Source organism: Prionailurus viverrinus, chromosome E2, assembly GCF_022837055.1.
Source record: "Prionailurus viverrinus isolate Anna chromosome E2, UM_Priviv_1.0, whole genome shotgun sequence".
Taxonomy (NCBI): domain Eukaryota; kingdom Metazoa; phylum Chordata; class Mammalia; order Carnivora; family Felidae; genus Prionailurus; species Prionailurus viverrinus.
Window position 1 is genome coordinate 48,398,363 of NC_062575.1, and position 19,487 is coordinate 48,417,849.

At 54.6% G+C, this 19,487-nt stretch overlaps 1 protein-coding gene across 1 annotated transcript; it reads left to right on the plus strand.

The window, feature by feature from the left end:
- The first annotated feature begins 1,885 nt into the window (after positions 1 to 1,885).
- Positions 1,886 to 19,367, plus strand: MAP3K10 (mitogen-activated protein kinase kinase kinase 10). The gene is made up of 10 exons (XM_047835526.1): positions 1,886 to 3,549; positions 7,596 to 7,776; positions 10,764 to 10,912; positions 11,365 to 11,540; positions 12,591 to 12,837; positions 14,421 to 14,537; positions 16,379 to 16,550; positions 16,655 to 16,767; positions 17,130 to 17,783; positions 18,769 to 19,367. The coding sequence occupies exons 1-10, from the start codon at positions 2,868 to 2,870 to the stop codon at positions 19,089 to 19,091; spliced, it is 2,814 nt and encodes a 937-aa protein (XP_047691482.1). The 5' UTR covers positions 1,886 to 2,867; the 3' UTR covers positions 19,092 to 19,367.
- Positions 19,368 to 19,487: the final 120 nt, after the last annotated feature.

The window sequence follows — 19,487 nt, forward strand, 5'->3', positions numbered from 1 at the left end:
ACAGCTAAAAATCTGCAGAACTGTCTTCCTTTAGATCCACAGTGACTTGTTTTAGTGGTTTCAAGGATCATAATGCTTGCTACAATGTTATGGTATGTGGTAAAGCTGTGAATGCAGATGAAGAAACCACAATGATATTTTCTCATATTAAAATAACAGGTTGATGAAGGCAACACCTTAAATCAGATTTTTAATTTTGATGCAAACGGTTTCCATTAGAAATTAATATCTACATGTGATATATATATATATATACATATATATATATACACACATACATACATATACATACACATACATACACACACACTCATGCACACACAACGGGATATTACTCGGTGATCAAAAAGAATGAAATCCTGCCATTTGCAACCACATAGGTGGAACTAGAATGTATTATGCTAAGTGAAATAAGTCAGAGAAAGATAAATATCATATGACTTCACTCATATGTGGAATTTAAGGAACAACACAGATGAACATAGGGTAAGGGAAGGAAAAATAAGATAAAAAGAGAGAGGGAGGCAAAGCATAAGAGACTTTAAATACAGAGAACTGAGAGGTGTTGGGGGGGATGGGCTAAATGTGTGATGGGCATTAAGGAGGGCACTTATTGGGATGAGCATTGGGTGTTCTATGTAAGTGATGAATCCCTGGGTTCTACTCCTGAAATCATTATTACACTATATGTTAAGTAACTTGGATTTAAATAAAATTTAAAAATTAAAAAATAATAATAAAGCCAGAAAGTTTTCAAAGAAAGAAAAGGAAAGAAAAGAAAAGGAAATTAATATATCCAGACCAGCATCTCTGAGAAGGAAGCACAAGCCCCATAAGATTGCAAAGAAGGCACTGAAGATGTTGCTAAGCGCAAACCTCCGTGGAATTTTAACTGTGCTAGTATTTCTTTGAGAATCATTATTGGTCTCGTAGCACTCTGATTATGAAGTTGCCAGTGTTTTGAGCAATCTAACCCTAGTTTTTTTTTTTTCTTCTTCTTCTTCTTCCCCATAAATTCTTGTTATGTTTAGTGAACTGTTTTGTAGAACTCCAGGGTTTTTAGGAACGCATATATCACTCATGACAGAACTGCCTATAACTCAGAATAAGGGGGGACTCTGTCTTCAAACAAGCATTCTTGATAGTTCCTATGTTTCCCTGATGGGTAGACAAGAGCCCAGGTACCCACTTCTAAGAGTGGAACAACTTCCCAGGAGCAGGGGCGGGGTCTGGAACTTGGGAACCAGAGCACCTCATGGTTCCTCTTTTATCTCCTCCCTCCAGACTTCCGGGCCACTAGGGAGAAACCACGTGAAAAGGCCCAGAATTTTGCCGTTTACAAGCTTACAGATCTTGAGCAAGTCACTGAACCTCTGCAGGACTCAATATCCTCATTCTTTAAATGGGAAGGCAGCGTTTTGTTTGTTTTTAAATCATGTTTGTTTTTAATTTTAAAACCTACCTTTGAGTCTTGCTTTTGCCATTTACAGTTCTGTGACCTTGGACAAGTGACTTTGCTTTTCAATGCATCATCTGTAAAATGGGGGCTTTGCGAGAATTTGATGATACCATGCAAAGCGCTTAGCACAAGATGCGCATTAAGCCCCAATAGATTGAAGTTCCTATTACGAGAGGCGGGGAGTTCTGACTGCTGAGGTGGAAGAAACCAGAGCTGGTGGGGAAAGACATGGCTGTGATTTCCCAACGGACAGTGAACACGTCCTGCCAGCCCCATCTTCCCTGCTGAGGCCTCGCCATCAGCCGAATCCCCTAGGTGGCAGGAGCCACCAACCTTTCTCCAACGTTTGAGGCCGCCTCCCGCGGCGCTTGTCCCGGAACGGACTACATTTCCCGGCGTGCACCTCGGGTCGGGGCCCGAGGGGACGGGCAGCCAAGGGGACCGTGCTCCAGCCGCGTTAGAGGCTGGAGCCAGTAACCACCACTCACGCAGCTCCTCTATTTCGCTTTGCGAAGCCGGTCCGCCACCGTCAACCCCATCTTGAGCCGCGGACCCGCAGGGTCTGTGAGGAGCGCTTGGCCCCCGCCTCCTTCCCTCCTCCCGCCATCTGGCCCACCGGGTCCCAGGGAGGGTCCGAGGCCAAGCTTATCTCCTCGGGAGGATTCCTTCGGCCTCGTGGGGTCCCCACTGCGGCCCGAGGCTGGCAGCGGGGCTCTGGGAGCTAGGGGAACAGCCTCGAGGCCGCGCAGCCGGAGACTACAACTCCCAGGCGGCACCGCGGCGGCGGCGGCGGCGGCGGCGAGCACGTCACTCAGGCACCGCCGGCGGCCCCGGGAAGCGGCGCGGGCGGGGGCAGGGCTGGGGCCGACCGGGAGGCAGGTGCTGAGGATGGGGGCAGCCCGGCCGCCCCGCGCGTGAGAAGGCCGAGGGGCGCGCCACCCCATCCCGGGGCGGGCGCCCCCGGGGCCCCGCCACCCCCACCCCGCCCGGCGGTCGTGGCCCGGGATGCGGAGCCGGGGGCCGCCGGTGGAGCTGCGCGGGGTGAGAGGCGTGGGGAAGGGGGCTGCCTGCTTCCCTCACCCTCGTCCCCCACCGGCGGGCCCCGGCAGGAATTGGGGAGCCGCGCGGCCAGGCCCTCTTAGCGCCCTGACATTTGGGGGAGACAGGTGAACCCGCCACCCTATCCGCACCCCGCCCCGCCTGGGCAGCTGAATCAGAGGGGACGACCCTGCCCTTTTAAGGAGGCTTTTTCTTGCTCCTGCGGAGGGCCCTCGCCCCCAGCCATGGCCTCCAGGAGCCCCCTAGAACCCGCAGGGACTGCCCCCCATCCTGGCCGCCGGGGCCCGCCCTCTGCATCCCGCGGGCAGCCTGTGTGAAGCGGCCTCCCACAGCCCCCGGCCCCTCCCCCATGGAGGAGGAGGAGGGGGGGACGGCCAAGGAGTGGGGCACGACCCCCACGGGGCCCGTCTGGACCGCGGTGTTCGACTACGAGGCGGCGGGCGATGAGGAGCTGACCCTGCGGAGGGGCGACCGCGTCCAGGTGCTTTCCCAGGACTGTGCGGTGTCGGGCGACGAGGGCTGGTGGACCGGGCAGCTACCCAGCGGCCGTGTGGGCGTTTTCCCCAGCAACTACGTAGCCCCTGGCGCACCCGCCGCGCCCGCGGGCCTCCAGCTGCCCCAGGAGATCCCCTTCCACGAGCTGCAGCTAGAAGAGATCATCGGTGTAGGGGGCTTTGGCAAGGTCTACCGGGCCCTATGGCGCGGCGAGGAGGTGGCTGTCAAGGCCGCCCGGCTGGACCCTGAGCGGGACCCGGCAGTGACAGCAGAGCAGGTGCGCCAGGAGGCCAGGCTCTTCGGAGCCCTGAAGCACCCCAACATCATTGCCCTCAGAGGCGCCTGCCTCAGCCCCCCACACCTCTGCCTGGTGATGGAGTATGCCAGGGGGGGCGCACTGAGCAGGGTGCTGGCGGGCCGCCGGGTGCCCCCTCATGTGCTGGTCAACTGGGCTGTGCAGGTGGCCCGGGGCATGAACTACCTACACAATGATGCCCCTGTGCCCATCATCCACCGGGACCTCAAGTCCATCAACAGTAAGTGGTGTCCTCCCCTCAAAACTTGCTTCCACCGAATCTTAGGAGGTCAAGCCTAGGTGGTGGGAAATGGGGACACCAGAAGATATTGCCAAGGGCAAGAAGGGGCAGTGGTATACCTTCCGGGCCAAGTGAGGGAGGAAAAGGAGGCTTGGAAAGGTTGAAGGACCGCCCGTCTCCCAGGCTAAGAGTCACAGTAGCTTAATAAGTATGTATCCATGAACACTGTGACAGGCCCTGAACTCCTAGCATGGACAGCACAGGGCCTGCCCTCATGGCACTCACTGTCCAGCCATGATGCCAGGGTCCACCGGGCAGAGACCGAAAGAATCTAGCCTGGAGTCAGAGTTTCTCAACCTTGGCACTATTTACATTTGGGGCTGGATGATTGTAGGAGGCAGTTCTCTTGTGGGTTGTTTAGCAGCATCCATGGCTTCTAGCTGGTAGATGCCATTAACATTCTCCACCAAAGACCAAAACTTGTCTCCAGACATTGGCAAGTGTCTCCTCGGGGTTGAGAACCACTTCCTGGAGTCCTCTCAGGCCTCTGCCCCAGCCAGAGTGAGGGAGGAAGGAAAGGGATGTGCCTTATGTAAAAGCTTCCAGGCTGCCTGGCTTATCACAGGCTCTCAAAAACTTGATTGGTTGGTCGAATGGGGACTGGGGCCAGCAGGAAGAGAAAGCTCCCCAGGACCCACCTCTAGATCAAGGAGCTTCTCATGATGTCAGCACATATTAGTTGAGCACCTATTAGCAGGAGCCCAACGACTGCAGTGGCCTCACCCATTTCCGGAGCGCCTGTTGTGTGCCACACCCAGTCCTGCGTCCTAAGGATATAGCTGGGGAAGAATCCTACCTTCCTGGCTCTCCCAAGCTTCCTCTACCCCATCTCACTCCCTTTCATTTCTGCATGCATCTATTCTTTCATTTTTCATTTGGTGTTTGCTGGGCCAAGTCATGTGCTAAGGAGAGGGATCAACAGTGAATGAGGCCAGCATGTTCCCTGCCCTCCCTGGAAATGTGAGGATTTCCCCTTTGTTCTCACATTTGGACTCCCACATCTCTTCTGATTCCTGTCAGTTCCACACCCCGAAATGTGTTTGAATCCATCCCGCTATTTCTGCAATGTTGCTATGCAGAGCCATGACCACTGCGAGCCCCTAGAACAGAGGGAGTGGTCTTCCTTACCTTCCAGGCCTTACACTTGTACACCAACCGAGCTGCCAGGTGCTCAAGGTGTGCCAAGCCCTGTGGCGGGGCCAGGGAATTGAGCAAAGACAGACACGGATGGTTCCTGCCTCCCTGATGCTCAGACTCCTCTGACATGCTGAGCAAATAGAGGCAGGACCACCAGCATGCTCCCCTTGAAGACTGGGGTGCCTTCCTGGCCTTTCCTCACCCCTCTGATTCACAGCCTGAAGGTGGGGTGTAAGGACATGCCCCCAGGCCTCTAGGTTTTCCGGTAGCCAGTGCCACCTGGATGTGGCGTTGTTGGGGCTCCTTAGGCCAGGGCTTCCTGCTCAGTCAATGGGACAAGTCCATGCCCAGGACAGGTCACAGGGCCTCCACGGCACAGCTTCCTCCATTCATCTTTCCCTAGGAGCCCCTCGTCTGGTGTCGCTCGTACATTGGTTCATTCAACCGATAATTCTGAAGCAAAATTAAATATACTAGGCCCTATCTTAAGCGCTGGGATTACAGAAGTGACCCAGGCAAGATCTCCCCACGTAGAAGTTATGGTCTAGTAAACAGAAGTAGATGACTGATATTTAGGTAGGTAGGTAGGTAGATAAAATTTCCAGATAAGATCAGGGGGCTCTGAAGAAAATAAAACAGGCAGAAGGAGCTCTTTGAATCAGATGGTCAGGGAAGGCAATACTGGAGCAGGGACCTGAACAAAGAGAACCCAGCCTTGCAAAGGTCTGGGCAGAGCAAAGGTCCTGAGGTGGAAATGAGCATGCCTTGCTGGAGAAACAGCCAGGAGACCAGAGGGGTTGGAAGAGGAGGAATGAGGGAGGGGTAGAAGATGAGGTCAGAAAGGTAGGCAGGGCCCAGATCATAATGACCTTGGGGGCCATGATGAGGATTTGGGGTTTTGTTTTGTTTCGTTTTTAACGTAGTAGAAGCCATCAGAAGATTTTAAGCAGAAATGAAATATAAGACCATAGTGTGTTCCGTCTGTCACAGGGTCACCCCACCAACAGAAGAGGTGGGGACCCAAGAAGGGAAGCATGGAGTCACATGCTAGAGAGTCAAGGGAGGCTTCTGGGCTTTGATGATAGTAGAATTAGCTCACTGTTGTTATGACAGGAGAAGTCACCAGGAATGGTCAAAGATCTGGGGGGAGAAGTAAAGGCCAACTATGGCCACATCACACACTAATAATAATAGCTAACATTTTTTTAAAAATTTTTTTTTCAACGTTTATTTATTTTTGGGACAGAGAGAGACAGAGCATGAACGGGGGAGGGGCAGAGAGAGAGGGAGACACAGAATCGGAAACAGGCTCCAGGCTCTGAGCCATCAGCCCAGAGCCCGACGCGGGGCTCGAACTCCCGGACCGCGAGATCGTGACCTGGCTGAAGTCGGACGCTTAACCGACTGCGCCACCCAGGCGCCCCCTTTTTTTTTTTTTTTTTAATTTTTTTTTTTCAACGTTTATTTATTTTTGGGACAGAGAGAGACAGCGCATGAACGGGGGAGGGGCAGAGAATAGCTAACATTTTTAAAGGGCCTACTGGTGCTTCACCTTACTACAACCCTATAAGGTAAATACTATAATCGTCCCCACTTAACAGAGGAGAAATCCTAGCGTTAAGAAGAATAAATCATACAAGGTTATGCAGCTGATAAGCGGCAGAGCTGGGATTCACACCCAGGCAGGCCTGTACACTTTGGGGCCTGTTTGATACATGCTGGTCGAATATCATAGCAGTTAAGAGATTGGGCTCTAATGACAGATGTAGGTCAGGTCTTTGCCCCACAGTTTTCTAGCTATACACTCTTGGCCAAGGGACTTCATCTCTTTGAGTCTCAGTTTGCCAGTCGATAAAATGGGTTGCTTTCTAGATAATCCATGTAAAGGCCTAGCACAGTGCCTGCCGTATCATAGGCCGCTGATAAACACCAGCCATGATTATAATTGTTGTTAGTAATAGCCCTAGACAGCAAGTTGGAACCATTCAATATGCTTGGGGGATATAGCCATCAGACTTTGTCACAGTAATGCTGCGTAGCAAACCACCCCCAAAACTCAGGGTCTTAAAACTTGATGTCATTTATTGCTGCTCACACACACGTGGGCCTGCTGGAGCGTGAGCTGACTTAGGCGGGCCTCAGCAGGGAAGACTTTACTCCAAGTACCTCCCATCTACCTTGGACCAGCAGGCTGGCCGAGGCATGGTCTCGTGGTGATGGCAGGCAGATAGGTGAGGCCTCTTAAGGCCTAAGCTTGGAAATGGCATTCTGTCACTTCTGCCTCGTTCTGTTGACCAAAACAAGTCCTAGGGCCAACCCAAGGTAAAGGAGGAGGAAATAGACTCTTGCCCTTCCGTGGAAAGGAGTGCACAGTCAGGTGGTGAAGAAGGTGATGCAGAAAGGGGTAGATCTGGGGCCCTGAATGCAGTCTGCCACAGGGGGTGACAAAGGCAAAGGAGAACCACGTTCATCCCTTCTGCTCAGAGTCTAGTTCCCACCTCACTGGTGGCCAGGAATTCAAGGCCTGAACAAAGGAGAACCAAGGCTTTGGGCTTTGGCTACCCACCTTTCACGGAGCTCCCCAGAGCCCAGGTTAGAATCAGGAGGGAAGTAGACCCAGAGGAAGCTCCTCCTCCTTCATGGGAGCTTGGGGCAGGGATCCGACTGGCATGGAAGCGTCCATGATATTCCAGACCAGGAAAGGACCTGCTGCAGACGGGGGTAACTCATGGTTACTCATGGTTAGAGGGAGAGAACAAGTAGGAGATTTCAGCTGAGGCAGGCGGGCAGGACACTCGGGTCTGCAGCCCAGAAGGTTGGGGTGACCCATCTTTCTTCCTGCCCCACAGTTCTTATTCTGGAGGCCATCGAGAACCACAACCTCGCAGACACGGTGCTCAAGATCACGGACTTCGGCCTCGCCCGCGAGTGGCACAAGACCACCAAGATGAGCGCTGCAGGGACTTATGCCTGGATGGCTCCGGAGGTTATCCGTCTCTCCCTCTTCTCCAAAAGCAGTGATGTCTGGAGGTGCTGATGGTGGGGCTGGGGAATCCGGGAATGGGGGAGGGGAGGAGGGTGTTTCAGAGTGGGAGGGACAGTCTCCTGCGGAAGCTAGGATCCAGGCCTGACAGAGAGGCCCCCTGGCAAGGTTAGACCATCAAAGCACCAAAGCAGGTGTCTGCTTGCTGAAGTGGCAGCTGAGAAGGACTTACTTGGATTCAAGTGGAAAATTACGAAGATACAGAAATAGGATGTCAACACCAAGGGCCCCTCAGACACCATCCAGTACAGCAGCCCACTTGTCAATAGGAAATTGAGGCTTTGGAGGCATCCTTTCATCCTTCCTTCCTTGCTTCCTTCCTTTCTTCCTTCCATCCATCCATCCATCCATCCATCCATCCATTCATCAGCACTGGGTGCTAGGGATACCACAGTAAAAAAAATCTAGACACATTTCCTGCCCAGAGGAAGAGTAAATAAATAAACAAATACACAAGAAGCTGGGGGGGGGGGGGGGAGCTGGTTTTAAGTTAAAAAGTTGTAAAATAATTTTCCAAAGATAAAGAGTTAATCCACCAGAACAAAGCATGAGATAGTATTAAGAGCCGGGAGGTAAATCGAAAGCACTCTGAGGGCTGGAAGATGATGTTAGAGAAGGCTTTTCTGAGAAATGACACTTGAGCTGAGTTTTGGATGATGATAAGAAGGAGCCACCCATGCAAAGTTTGGGGGAAGAAGCTTCCCAGGCAGAGGGGACAGTGCCCAAAAAGGCGGTCCTGACGTGAGAACGAGCTTGGTCTATTCCAGACACAGCCGTGAGGCCGGGTGACTGGAGCAGAGGAGGCAAGGAGGAAGGTGGTAGAAAATGACATAGGAGAGAGAGCGGGGGACCCCGCAGATGAGGGACCGGATGCCAGGCTTTATTCTAAGTGTGGCGGAAAGCCATTAGGAGCATTTATGAATGGCACAATCTGGTTTAGCATTGCAAGGCTCCCTCGGCTGTAGGATGCAGAATGAATTGTGGGGGACAGGAGTGGGGGCAGGAGGCCCGCGAGGAGGCTGTTGCCATCACCAGTGAGACTTGATGGCGACAGCAGATACTCTTCAGCCTGGGGCCTTCTACTGGGAGGGAGCCAAACCCAGGTCAGTCCCCAGCTAAGGCTCCAGATGGACCAAGTAGCAAAGTCATGGCTTCTGGGCAGACAAATCAGACAGGAAGTCTCCAGTAGAGCAGTGCAGCTCTTTGGGGAAGGTTCTAACTGGCTTTCCATTAGGCATTCATTTGTGGTACCAAACTGCACAGAGCCATATCTGCGTGGCAAGGAGCAGAAAATCCCCAAATAAAAACAAGCCTGAAGTTTCTGCTCTCCTGTACTGATGTGGTGCTCCCAGTGACAGGAATTCAGGGTCCTATGTCAGGGTTCCTCAACAGGGGCGTCACTGACATAGAGCAAGGTAATTCTTTCTTGTGTGGTACTGCCATGTATTTTTTAGGACGTGGTTCCCAGCCACCAAACATCATAGCGTTCCCCGGTCCTTGTGACAATCAAAACAGCCTCACAGGTTTCCAGCAACACAGGTGAGGTGGAGGGTTCACACCACCCCCAGTTGAAAGCCATTATTATTTTCTTCCACCTTGTGTGGTCTCCATTCCAAAGCTCACTTCATCATCCAAAACGGCTGCTTGAGCTCCGGCTTTTATGTCCACATCACAGCAAGCAGGCAGGAAAAGAGGAAAGGACACCGATTCTCCTTAAGGACTCTAAACTTCTAAACTTCGGGACTCCGAGGACTCTCTTTAACTTCCTGGAAGTTAGTTGCATATTACACGTCCTCCCGCACCCCACTGGCCAGAACCATCGCCATATGGGCATGCTTAGCTGCAAAGGAGGATGGGAAATGATTTCAGGCAGCAGATGCCCAGCTCACATTCACCAGTGCTGGCACTGAGAACGACAGGGAGGCCGTCACCCGTAGGAGGGCAGAGGTGGTGTCCATCTTGGTCCAGTGCCCAGAATAGTGTCTGGCACACAGCAGACATTTATATGTCAAATGCATGCGTGGATGCGGGGGAGCTCGGGGACTCACTGCATGCTGGACACCGCACAAAATGGTGTTCAGTTTACTGGAGAAGGTGGACCGGCAGGTGACCGGAGCACAGTGGTGCGTGCTCCAGTGTTGTGTATCCATCAAGGACACCGTCATGGGCATCAAGCAGGCCTGAGCCCAAGTGTGGACTGAGACCAGTCCGCTTACTAGCTGTGTGACATTGAGGCAGACAGTTTAACCTCCCTGTGCCTGCACCTGTCCCCCGGCTAAAACGGGGGTCATACCAATACCTTCTGCCTTACAGGGCTGTTGTGAGGATTACTGAGAGCGCCTAGCACAGTGCTGGCCTGGAGTAAGTGCTTTATAAATGTTAAATAGTGTTAACTTGTTTTTAGAGGTAAGTGCTGAGGGTTCTGTGGGAACATAGAGGAGGGGGTCTCTCATCTAGCTTTGGAGGCTGTGGAATCAAGGAAGCCTCCCTGGGAGAGGGGACACCTGAGTTTTGACTGAAAGAACAGTTACACACAGGGAAGGATGTTCTTGATGAAGGAGAAAGCATGTGCAAAGCCAGAGGTTAGGAAGAACAGGGCTTAGGGCTTGTTCAACTTGTTCAGCGAAGCTGGGGTTGGTACGGGGGCAAGAGGGCTTAGAGGCAAAGCGGCAGGGGACGTCAAAGGTCAGGGCTAAGAAAAGTGGCTTTGTCCAGGGGGTACAGGTGAGACACTGAAAGTTTTCAGACAGGGGTGAGGGAAGAGAGGCAGAGCAAAGGCAAGACATCAGACAGCCAACCCCACCACATCTATTTGAGATCAGGCCAGCGGGGGTCAATCATGTTCTCGTGGCCTCATCAACCAGCGCCGGATGTGGGGGTGAGGGAGGCCCACCACGGGACCGGAGGCAGGGATGGGGTGTAGGTGAGCATGGGGGTGGGCTGCGGCATCACCCTCCCTCTCCCCCACCTGCAGCTTCGGGGTGCTGCTCTGGGAGCTGCTGACGGGTGAGGTCCCCTACCGTGAAATCGACGCCTTGGCCGTGGCATATGGCGTGGCTATGAACAAGCTGACGCTGCCCATCCCCTCCACGTGCCCCGAGCCCTTTGCCCGCCTACTGGAGGGTGAGCCAGGGCCCTGTGGAGATAGGCTCAGCTTGGGTGGCAGGGGCCCTCGGGCCAGACCTCACCCCTTCACATCCATCCATACCGGTGGGCCCAGGAGTGAGGGAGAAGGGGCTGTAACCATTGGACCACAAACTGTCTCCCCTACAGTTGGCTCTGTGTCCCCCAAACTGTTGTTCCAGCCAGGCCCACAGCCCTTGGGGGCACCTGTTAGCATTCGCTGGCCCTGGGATTCTTCCCTGATCCTTGATTCTGCCACAAGTGAGGGAGCAAAAGCCAGGTTTCACTGTAATGTTGCCAGGAATTTGGCTTTGAATTCCTTCCCTCAGTTCCATGGAAGTTGTTTGTCCACAGTCCCCTGAAGTCCTGTCTTCCACAAAGCAGGGTGATGCCCTAGAGCATGGCCACTGACCTCTCCACCCCCACTGCTGTCCCCCCTACCCCCACCCCAGAATGCTGGGACCCAGACCCCCATGGGCGGCCAGATTTCGGCAGTATCTTGAAGCAGCTTGAAGTCATCGAGCAGTCAGCCCTATTCCAGATGCCACTGGAGTCCTTCCACTCGCTGCAGGAAGACTGGAAGCTGGAAATTCAGCACATGTTTGATGACCTCCGGACCAAAGAGAAGGTGAAGGCAGGGGGCACAGTGGGAGGGATGGAGCAAGACCCTTGCATTTCTGATGCCTTTAGTGGGGCAGAGTCCCTTCCCCTGAGCCCCAGTCTTTGGGTCCATGCAGGGCTAAAGGGGCCTTTTTTGTGTATTAAGAAAGGGGCCTGTTGGCAGATTAATAAGAAAAAGGCACCCTGCACTGATGCTCTTACAAGTGATACTGCCTGATGTCTGGGATTGGTTTAAATTTTTTTTTTAATTTTTTAAGTTTATTTATTTGAGGCAAAGAGAGCATGCAGGGGAGGGGCAGAGAGGGAGGGAGAGAGAGCATATCCCAAGCAGGTTCCGCACTGTCAGACTCTGCACTGTCTGCACGGAGCCTGACACAGGGCCTGAACCCACAAACTGTGAGATCATGGCCTAAGCCAAAATCAAGGGTCAGATGCTTAACTGAGCCACCCAGGCACCCCTAAATTTTTTTTAATGTTTTATTTATTTTTGGCAGACAGAGTACAAGGGAGGGAGGGACAGAGAGAGAGGGAGACACAGAATCTGAAGGAAGCTCTGTCTGCACAGAGCCAGATGCTGGGCTCTAACTTGTGAACTGTGAGATCATGACCTGAGCCTAACTCAGACACTTAACTGACTGAGCCACCCAGGCACCCCTGAGATTGGTTTTAAAACACAACAGCAAAAATGGGAGGGAGGGAGAGAGGGAGGAGACAAGGAAGAAGACACATGAAAAAAGGTTTGCTAAGTAAAAAGAGTTGTTTAGGTGGAATGATGAGAATTGGGGGCACTATTCTGTCTCTGCTTTGTGGATGTTTGAAGTTTTCCAAATTGAAGAGTCAAAAACTTAAAGGTGAAAACTAAAACCACCCCTTTCTTTGGGCTAATACAGCCTGGAGCACCAGCGCCCAGCTTGGCTGGTGAAGAGTGAGTTGGATTGTACCCCCAATTTGCCCCTTAGCAGGACGCCCTTGTGCTGTGCCCCAAGCAGACCCAGTAGCCCCCAGGTCCATCCCCAAGCGGCTGACAGGTGAGCCCCTCGCCCCATCTTCTCTCCAGGAACTCCGGAGCCGTGAGGAGGAGCTGCTGCGGGCGGCCCAGGAGCAGCGCTTCCAGGAGGAGCAGCTGCGGCGGCGGGAGCAGGAGCTGGCCGAGCGCGAGATGGACATCGTGGAGCGTGAGCTGCACCTGCTCATGTGCCAGCTGAGCCAGGAGAAGCCCAGGGTCCGCAAACGCAAGGGCAACTTCAAGCGCAGCCGCCTGCTCAAGCTGCGGGAAGGCGGCAGCCACATCAGCCTGCCCTCCGGTACCGCCCACACGCCTTACGCGGCCCCCAGGGGCTGCTGGGAGCATTCCTAACACGGGGTTTACCTCCTCCTATTTTTTTGAAAACTTTTCTATTGCTGAATGTATCACACATGTGGAAAGGGGCCAGAAACCCGTCTAGCTTACTGGGTTAGTATAATCACCCCCACCCAAGCAGAGAGAACCCACAGCCACCCCACATGCCCCGCCTCGCGCTCTCTCCCAGCACAAACCCCCGGCTGCCCGCCAAGAATAAGGGCATTCACGTCCTTACTTTTTAAAAATTGTTATTGTTTTGTCTTCTGTTTTTTTAAATCTTTTAATCAGCTTTTTTTCCCCCTTGCATCGTTTATTCTGCAGCACTTCCCACAGTCTGGAGGCTGCTGCTTGCGTCTCCCCAGTATGACTTACCTTGTCCTCTGTCCCCTAAATTTCCTATTAACTGGTATTAAGTTAAACTATGTGAAACTGCTGATGCCCGGCCCTTTTTGACCAAAACCAAAACAAGTTTCATGTGGATCAACCCAATAGGTTTGTCTCAAGGCATAATCAGTTTCAAGTTCTCGTTGGGTCTCTTCCCCACCCCCACCCCCCAAAGATTGCTTCTTAGGTAACATGACCCCGCTCACCCATCATAAGACACATGATGTCTGCTCAACCCTCTCTTTGTAATGTTATAAGCCATCATGCAGTGACCAGCACAGCACTGGCCAACAGATATCTAATGCAAGCCACGTGGCTAATTTTAAATCTAGTAGCCACCTTAAAAAAAAAAAAAATGGAAAAGGGAAAAAATGGAAAAGAAACAGGTGAAATTGACTTTAACAATATATTTTATTTAGCCTGATATATCCAAAATGCTACAGTGTCACATGTATCAATACAAGAAAAATTGTTAGAGATTTTAACCTCTTTTTTTCCACACCCAATCCTTGAAATCCAGCGTATATGTTATGGTTGCAGTGTACCTTGGTCCAGACGCTTAATTTTCCTCAAAAATACTTGACCTGTATTTGGGTTTCGTGAAATTTATAGTTGAAAAAAAGTTGATTCACATCCCCAAGATTTGCATCAAACATGCTTAAATGTTTTCAATAACCGAACTGAGGATCCGTTTTTAAGTTTAAATTTAGATTAATTGCGACTACACAGATAGGTTCAAACTCTCCAGCGGCTCAGATGCAGTGGCCACACTGCAAGTGCTCAGTGGCCACTTGTGGCTAATAGCTGCCACGCTGGACACTTAGGCCTAGATCTATAGTCAATCCTTGGTTAATTAAGGACCCCATTAGGATCCTTCCTCCCCAATTCAAGCGTGCGCCCGAGGTCTCTGGAGGGCTCATCCCGGTTACATGGCTGTGCTTCACCCCAGAGCTGCCGATTCAGAGGGCCTGAGGGTGAGTGCTGCCCCTGAGGTTTGCAGTTGACGTGGATGCCGCCGCTCTGGAGACCATAGTTTGCGAACCCCCGTTTAAGGAATGAAAACAGTGGCGTTCCATTCTGGCATTCCTTCTATCCCACAAAGGGAACTTCTCCAGTTACCCACGGAGCATCTTGCTCAGGAAAGTCTCTTTCTTTCCACAGGCTTCGAGCATAAGATCACAGTCCAAGCCTCTCCAACCCTGGACAAGCGGAAAGGATCCGACGGGGCCAGCCCCCCCGCAAGCCCCAGCATCATCCCCCGGCTGAGGGCCATTCGCCGTGAGTATCTCCCAAGGCCCTGACCAGTCAGTAGTCCACAACGTTCCGTGAACATTTACTGGGCACCGAGCTGGAGGAACAACAGGGACAAGACAGGCGGGGTCCCCTCCCTCATTCTCATCAGGGGTCAACAGACACTAAAGTGGTACATATACTATAGTGATAAGCTCTACAAAGGAGAGCAGGGAAGGGAAATAAAAGAGGAGAGGCGCTGTTTTACATCAGGAAGGCCTGTGTAGGGAGCTGGGGTTTGAGCAGGGACCCGGGTGGTAAGAAGGAGCGAGGAGGGTCAAGATCCGAAAGAAGCGTGTCCCTGCCGGAGGGAACAGCAAGGGCCAAGGCCAGGGGTGGGAATAAGCAAGGCATGTGTATGGTCCTGGGAGGCCAGCTCGATTGGACTGGAGTGAATGGCAGGGAGAGGAGTGGGTTTGTGGTCAAGGTTGCAGGGGGCCAGATCTTGCTGGGCCTAGAGAACCGGGCTCGCTAAGGAACCTGAACTGGATTTTATTCTAAATGCGGTAGGGGCCGTGAGCTGGGCAGTAATGTGATAAAACGCACCTTGTCCCTCCGGCTGCTGTGAAGGGTGTGGACTGTGGGAGGCTGGAGCGATAGGGGAAGACAGGAGACAAGGGGAGCGGACCGGACTGGGGCTGTGGGCGGGAGACGGGGCTACGCGGCAGAGGCACAGCCAGCCCGGTTTGCTGATGGGCAGGATACGAGGCTGATCCCCTCAAATCTGTTCTGCCCCATCGGTCACCCCTGGCTTTGCCCCACATATCACCCCCTTCACACCTCTGTCGGGACCCCTACTTGTACCAGGCCCCAGAGGTCATTCTCATGGGGACACCAACAAAGACAATGACCATATGGTGACAGTACCAATGTCAGGGTACTTTCAAAATGTGGAAATGAGAACAGTAGACTCTCCAGGGAACAAACTCCTCCAGAGCTGGAGGCTGGAAGGGAAAACTGGCAACGAGGCTGGGAAAAGGACTGAAAGGAATAGAGTTCCAGGTGAAGGGAACAGCCTGTGCAAAGGCATGGAGGTGTGGAAACACCCACCTGGGAAATGATAGACATGGGGTCCCAATCAAGGCACTCATTGCTCTCTGCCTGCATACCCAGACTCCATTTCCTCTCTCTCCTCCTTTTCTCCCTCCCTCCACACCAGCCCCACAGGCCTCCTGGCTGCTCTAAACACTCTAGGCATGGCCAGCCACAGGGCCTTGGCATAAGCTATTCCCTCTGCCCGAAATGCTCTTTCTTCTCCCTTGTATCCACTTGACTCACCCCCTCACCTCCTTCGCATCTTTGCCCAGATTCTTCCTTGTCAAACATGACTTTTCCTACCTCTCAGACTCCTTTCCTGCTCCGTCTCCCTCACAGCACTTACCGCCTGTCAACTCCCTACACAAATTACTCACCTAGTATGATTCTTGTTGGTCATCGGTCTTCACCCCTAAAATGTAAACTCCCAAGAGCAGGGGGTTTTGTCAGCTTTGCCCACTACTGTCTTCTCAGCACCTCCCATGGGGCTTGGCATATGGCAGGTGCTCAGCAGACATGTGGGAATGAATAGACGGCTGATGGGCTTGGCTGTGAGGAGTGACGGGAGACGAGGCTGAGGGAAGGCAGGGAAGTACATGCAGAGCCTCTACTGCCAGGCTGAGGAGCTAGGACCTTGTCCTGACAGCAGTAGGGAGCTATGGAAGGATTTAGAAAAGGGAAGGGTTGAAGATCCCTTGGACTTCTGGTGGACAGTGGATGTGAGAGTGAGGGGGGGAGCCCAGTGGGGACAGACTGTCCAACACCCAGTAACCAAGTGGTTTTTCTTGGCCCAGTGACTCCCGTGGATGGCGGTGGCAGCAGCGGTTGTGGCAGCGGTGGTGGCAGTGGGACGTGGGGCCGCAGCGGGCCCCCAAAGAAGGAAGAGCTGGTTGGAGGCAAGAAGAAGGGCCGGACCTGGGGCCCCAGCTCCACCCTGCAGAAGGAGCGGGCTGGAGGGGAGGAGAGGTATAGGCACTGGGAGCCCACCCCTGGCCCTGCACGTTGCCCCCAGGCCCAGGCAGCCAGAAGGCCTGCATTGCAACCGTCCCTATCTCTGGCGCCCCCTGCAGGCTGAAGGCCCTGGGGGAAGGAAGCAAACAGTGGTCATCCAGTGCCCCCAACCTGGGCAAATCCCCCAAACACACACCGATCGCCCCAGGCTTCGCCAGCCTCAATGAGATGGGTAAGAGGGTGAGGGTGCCTTTAAAATGGAGAGGGGGGGAGGCATCCGGAGGGAAACAGAACTCAAGATGAAGAGGTGACCATCCCCCCCCCTCCCCCGCACTGGGAGGAGGAATCCGATTTCACTGGACCAGTGGGTAGGAAACATTCCCAAAATGGGGGAAGGGCAGCCCCAGGGTGCAGGGTCATTCCTAGAGGCTTTGGGAGGAGAATGATTTGAGAACCACATTTAATGGGACTTGGTGGCCTCACTGCCAGAAGGGTCTTTCTGGGTAGCCCCTTGCCCACCAAGTCTCCGGGGGCGGCGGGGGCTGCGGCCAGGCCCAGCCCTGGAGGCGATTGACGACCCTCTCCCACTTGCAGAGGAGTTCGCGGAGGCGGACGGAGGCAGCAGCGTGCCTCCCTCCCCCTACACCACCCCGTCCTACCTCACGGTGCCGCTGCCGGCCGAGCCCTCCCCGGGGGCGCCCGCGCCCCTCTCCCGGCCCGGGCACGGCGGCCGGCGGCGCTGCGAGCTGGCTCTGCTGGGCTGCGCCACGCTGCTGGGCGCCGTGGGCCTGGGCGCGGACGTGGCCGAGGCGCGCGCGGCCGACGGCGAGGAGCAGAGGCGCTGGCTCGACGGCCTCTTCTTCCCGCGCGCCGGCCGCTTCCCGCGGGGCCTCAGCCCGCCCGGGCGCTCGCCCGGTCGCCGCGACGACGCGGCCCCCGGCCCGGGCCTGGCGCCCTCGGCCACCCTGGTGTCGCTGTCGTCCGTGTCCGACTGCAACTCCACGCGTTCGCTGCTGCGCTCCGACAGCGACGAGGCCGCGCCGGCCGCGCCCTCCCCGCCGCCCTCCCCGCCCAGCACCAACCCCCTGGTGGACCTGGAGCTGGAGAGCTTCAAGAAAGACCCCCGCCAGTCTCTCACGCCCACCCACGTCACGGCCGCGCGCGCAGTGAGCCGCGGGCACCGGCGGACGCCGTCTGATGGGGCGCTGGGGCAGCGGGGGGCGCCTGAGCCCGCGGCTCCCCGCCCTGGTGAGTGAGGCGCCCACACCCAGGGCGCAGAAAACCGACCCTTCTCCCCTAACCCCACCAAAGTCCCAGGTCCCAGCCCAGCGGCGACGCCCTAGATGTCACGGTGGCCTCTTGCTTAGCATGGGGGGAAGGGTCTGTGTCCCCATGGTCCTCACTGCTAGAGGCACCGTGGGCCCCCAGGTGATTGAGACCCAGGAATGCTGGAGAGGTGGCAAACTAATGCCTCCAGGGGCCAGGTGGGTGGCATTAATGGCAACAGTAACAACTATGGGTAACACTCATGTGCTAGACACTGTTCCCTCTACATTTTTTATGTTTATTTTGAGAGAGAGAGAGAGAGAGAGAGAGAGAGCCTGAGCCGGGGAGGGGCAGAGACAGGGGAGAGAAAATCCCAAGCAGGCTCCATGCTGTCAGCACAGAGCCCAGTCTGGGGCTCCAGCTCACAAACTGTGAGATCATGACCTGAGCCGAAATTAAGAGCCAGGTGCTCAATGGACTGAGCCACCCAGGCGTCCCTCTATAATTCATTAACAAAGACAAAGGTGATTAGGACAGGAGTTAACTACCTACTACCAGGCACTGTGCTACGTGCTTTGTTGTTTTATTTAACCCTCACCTATGTAGTGAGCTGCTGTCATCACCATTCAGAGATAGCGTCACGCCTCAGGTCTCCGTGTGCGCACACACCCAGTGCCACATGCATAAGAGGCTTCAGACGGATGAGGGCTTTCTGTATCTAGAGGGATGACGAGGAAACAGGCTCTGATAGGTTAAGGAATATGCCCAGAGTTGCACCCAGTTGCGTGAGCAGTTCGGAGTCGTAGGGGCCTAGGTGAAGGTCCCACCCCTCCTGGAAAGTGGGCCCAAGAAGAGCAGCAGATACCTCAAAAGATGTCAGAGACCCCAATGCTCATGTGACGATCCTGGCTTTTAAATGCCATCCTCTGGCCCACCCCGTTGACCTCATCTGATCCTCTCTTACCAGGCCCTCGAGATCCCCTGGACTTCCCCCGCCTGCCCGACCCCCAGACCTTGTTCCCGACCCACCGCCGGCCCCCCGAGTTCCCTGGCCGCCCTACCACCCTGACCTTCGCCCCAAGACCCCGGCCGGCTGCCAGCCGGCCCCGCCTGGACCCCTGGAAACTGGTCTCCTTTGGCTGGACGCTCAGCATCTCGCCTCCCAGCAGGCCGGACACCCCAGAGAGCCCTGGACCCCCCGGCATGCAGCCCACGCTGCTTGACATGGACATGGAGGGGCAGAGCCAGGACAGCACAGTGCCCCTGTGCGGGGCCCACGGCTCCCGCTGAGGCCTGCCCCCCACCGCCCGCCTGGGCAGCCATGAATGTAGCGCCCCAGGCCCCGCCCCAGCCTACCGCGCCACAAGGCAGGGGAGGCCCTGGGCAGGATACTCTATTTATTGGGGAAGGGGGGAGGGGGTCACTTAATTTATTCCTTTGTACCCCAGAGGGTGGGGCCCTGTGCCCACCCTGCAGTGAGGGGGGAGGGTGGGCAGGGATACTCAGGGACAGGGCACATCATAGGGATTCGGCACAAAATGCAGCATTAAAGGTAACCCCTGCCCCCTACCGCTCTTGGTTGTGTCTTTCCCCAGCCCAGGCCCTGGTCCTGGGGCACCCCACTAGGATCCCCCCCCCCCATCCCACACTTCCTCCCTGAGCCTCTGGGTTTCTGGGGTCCAGGGG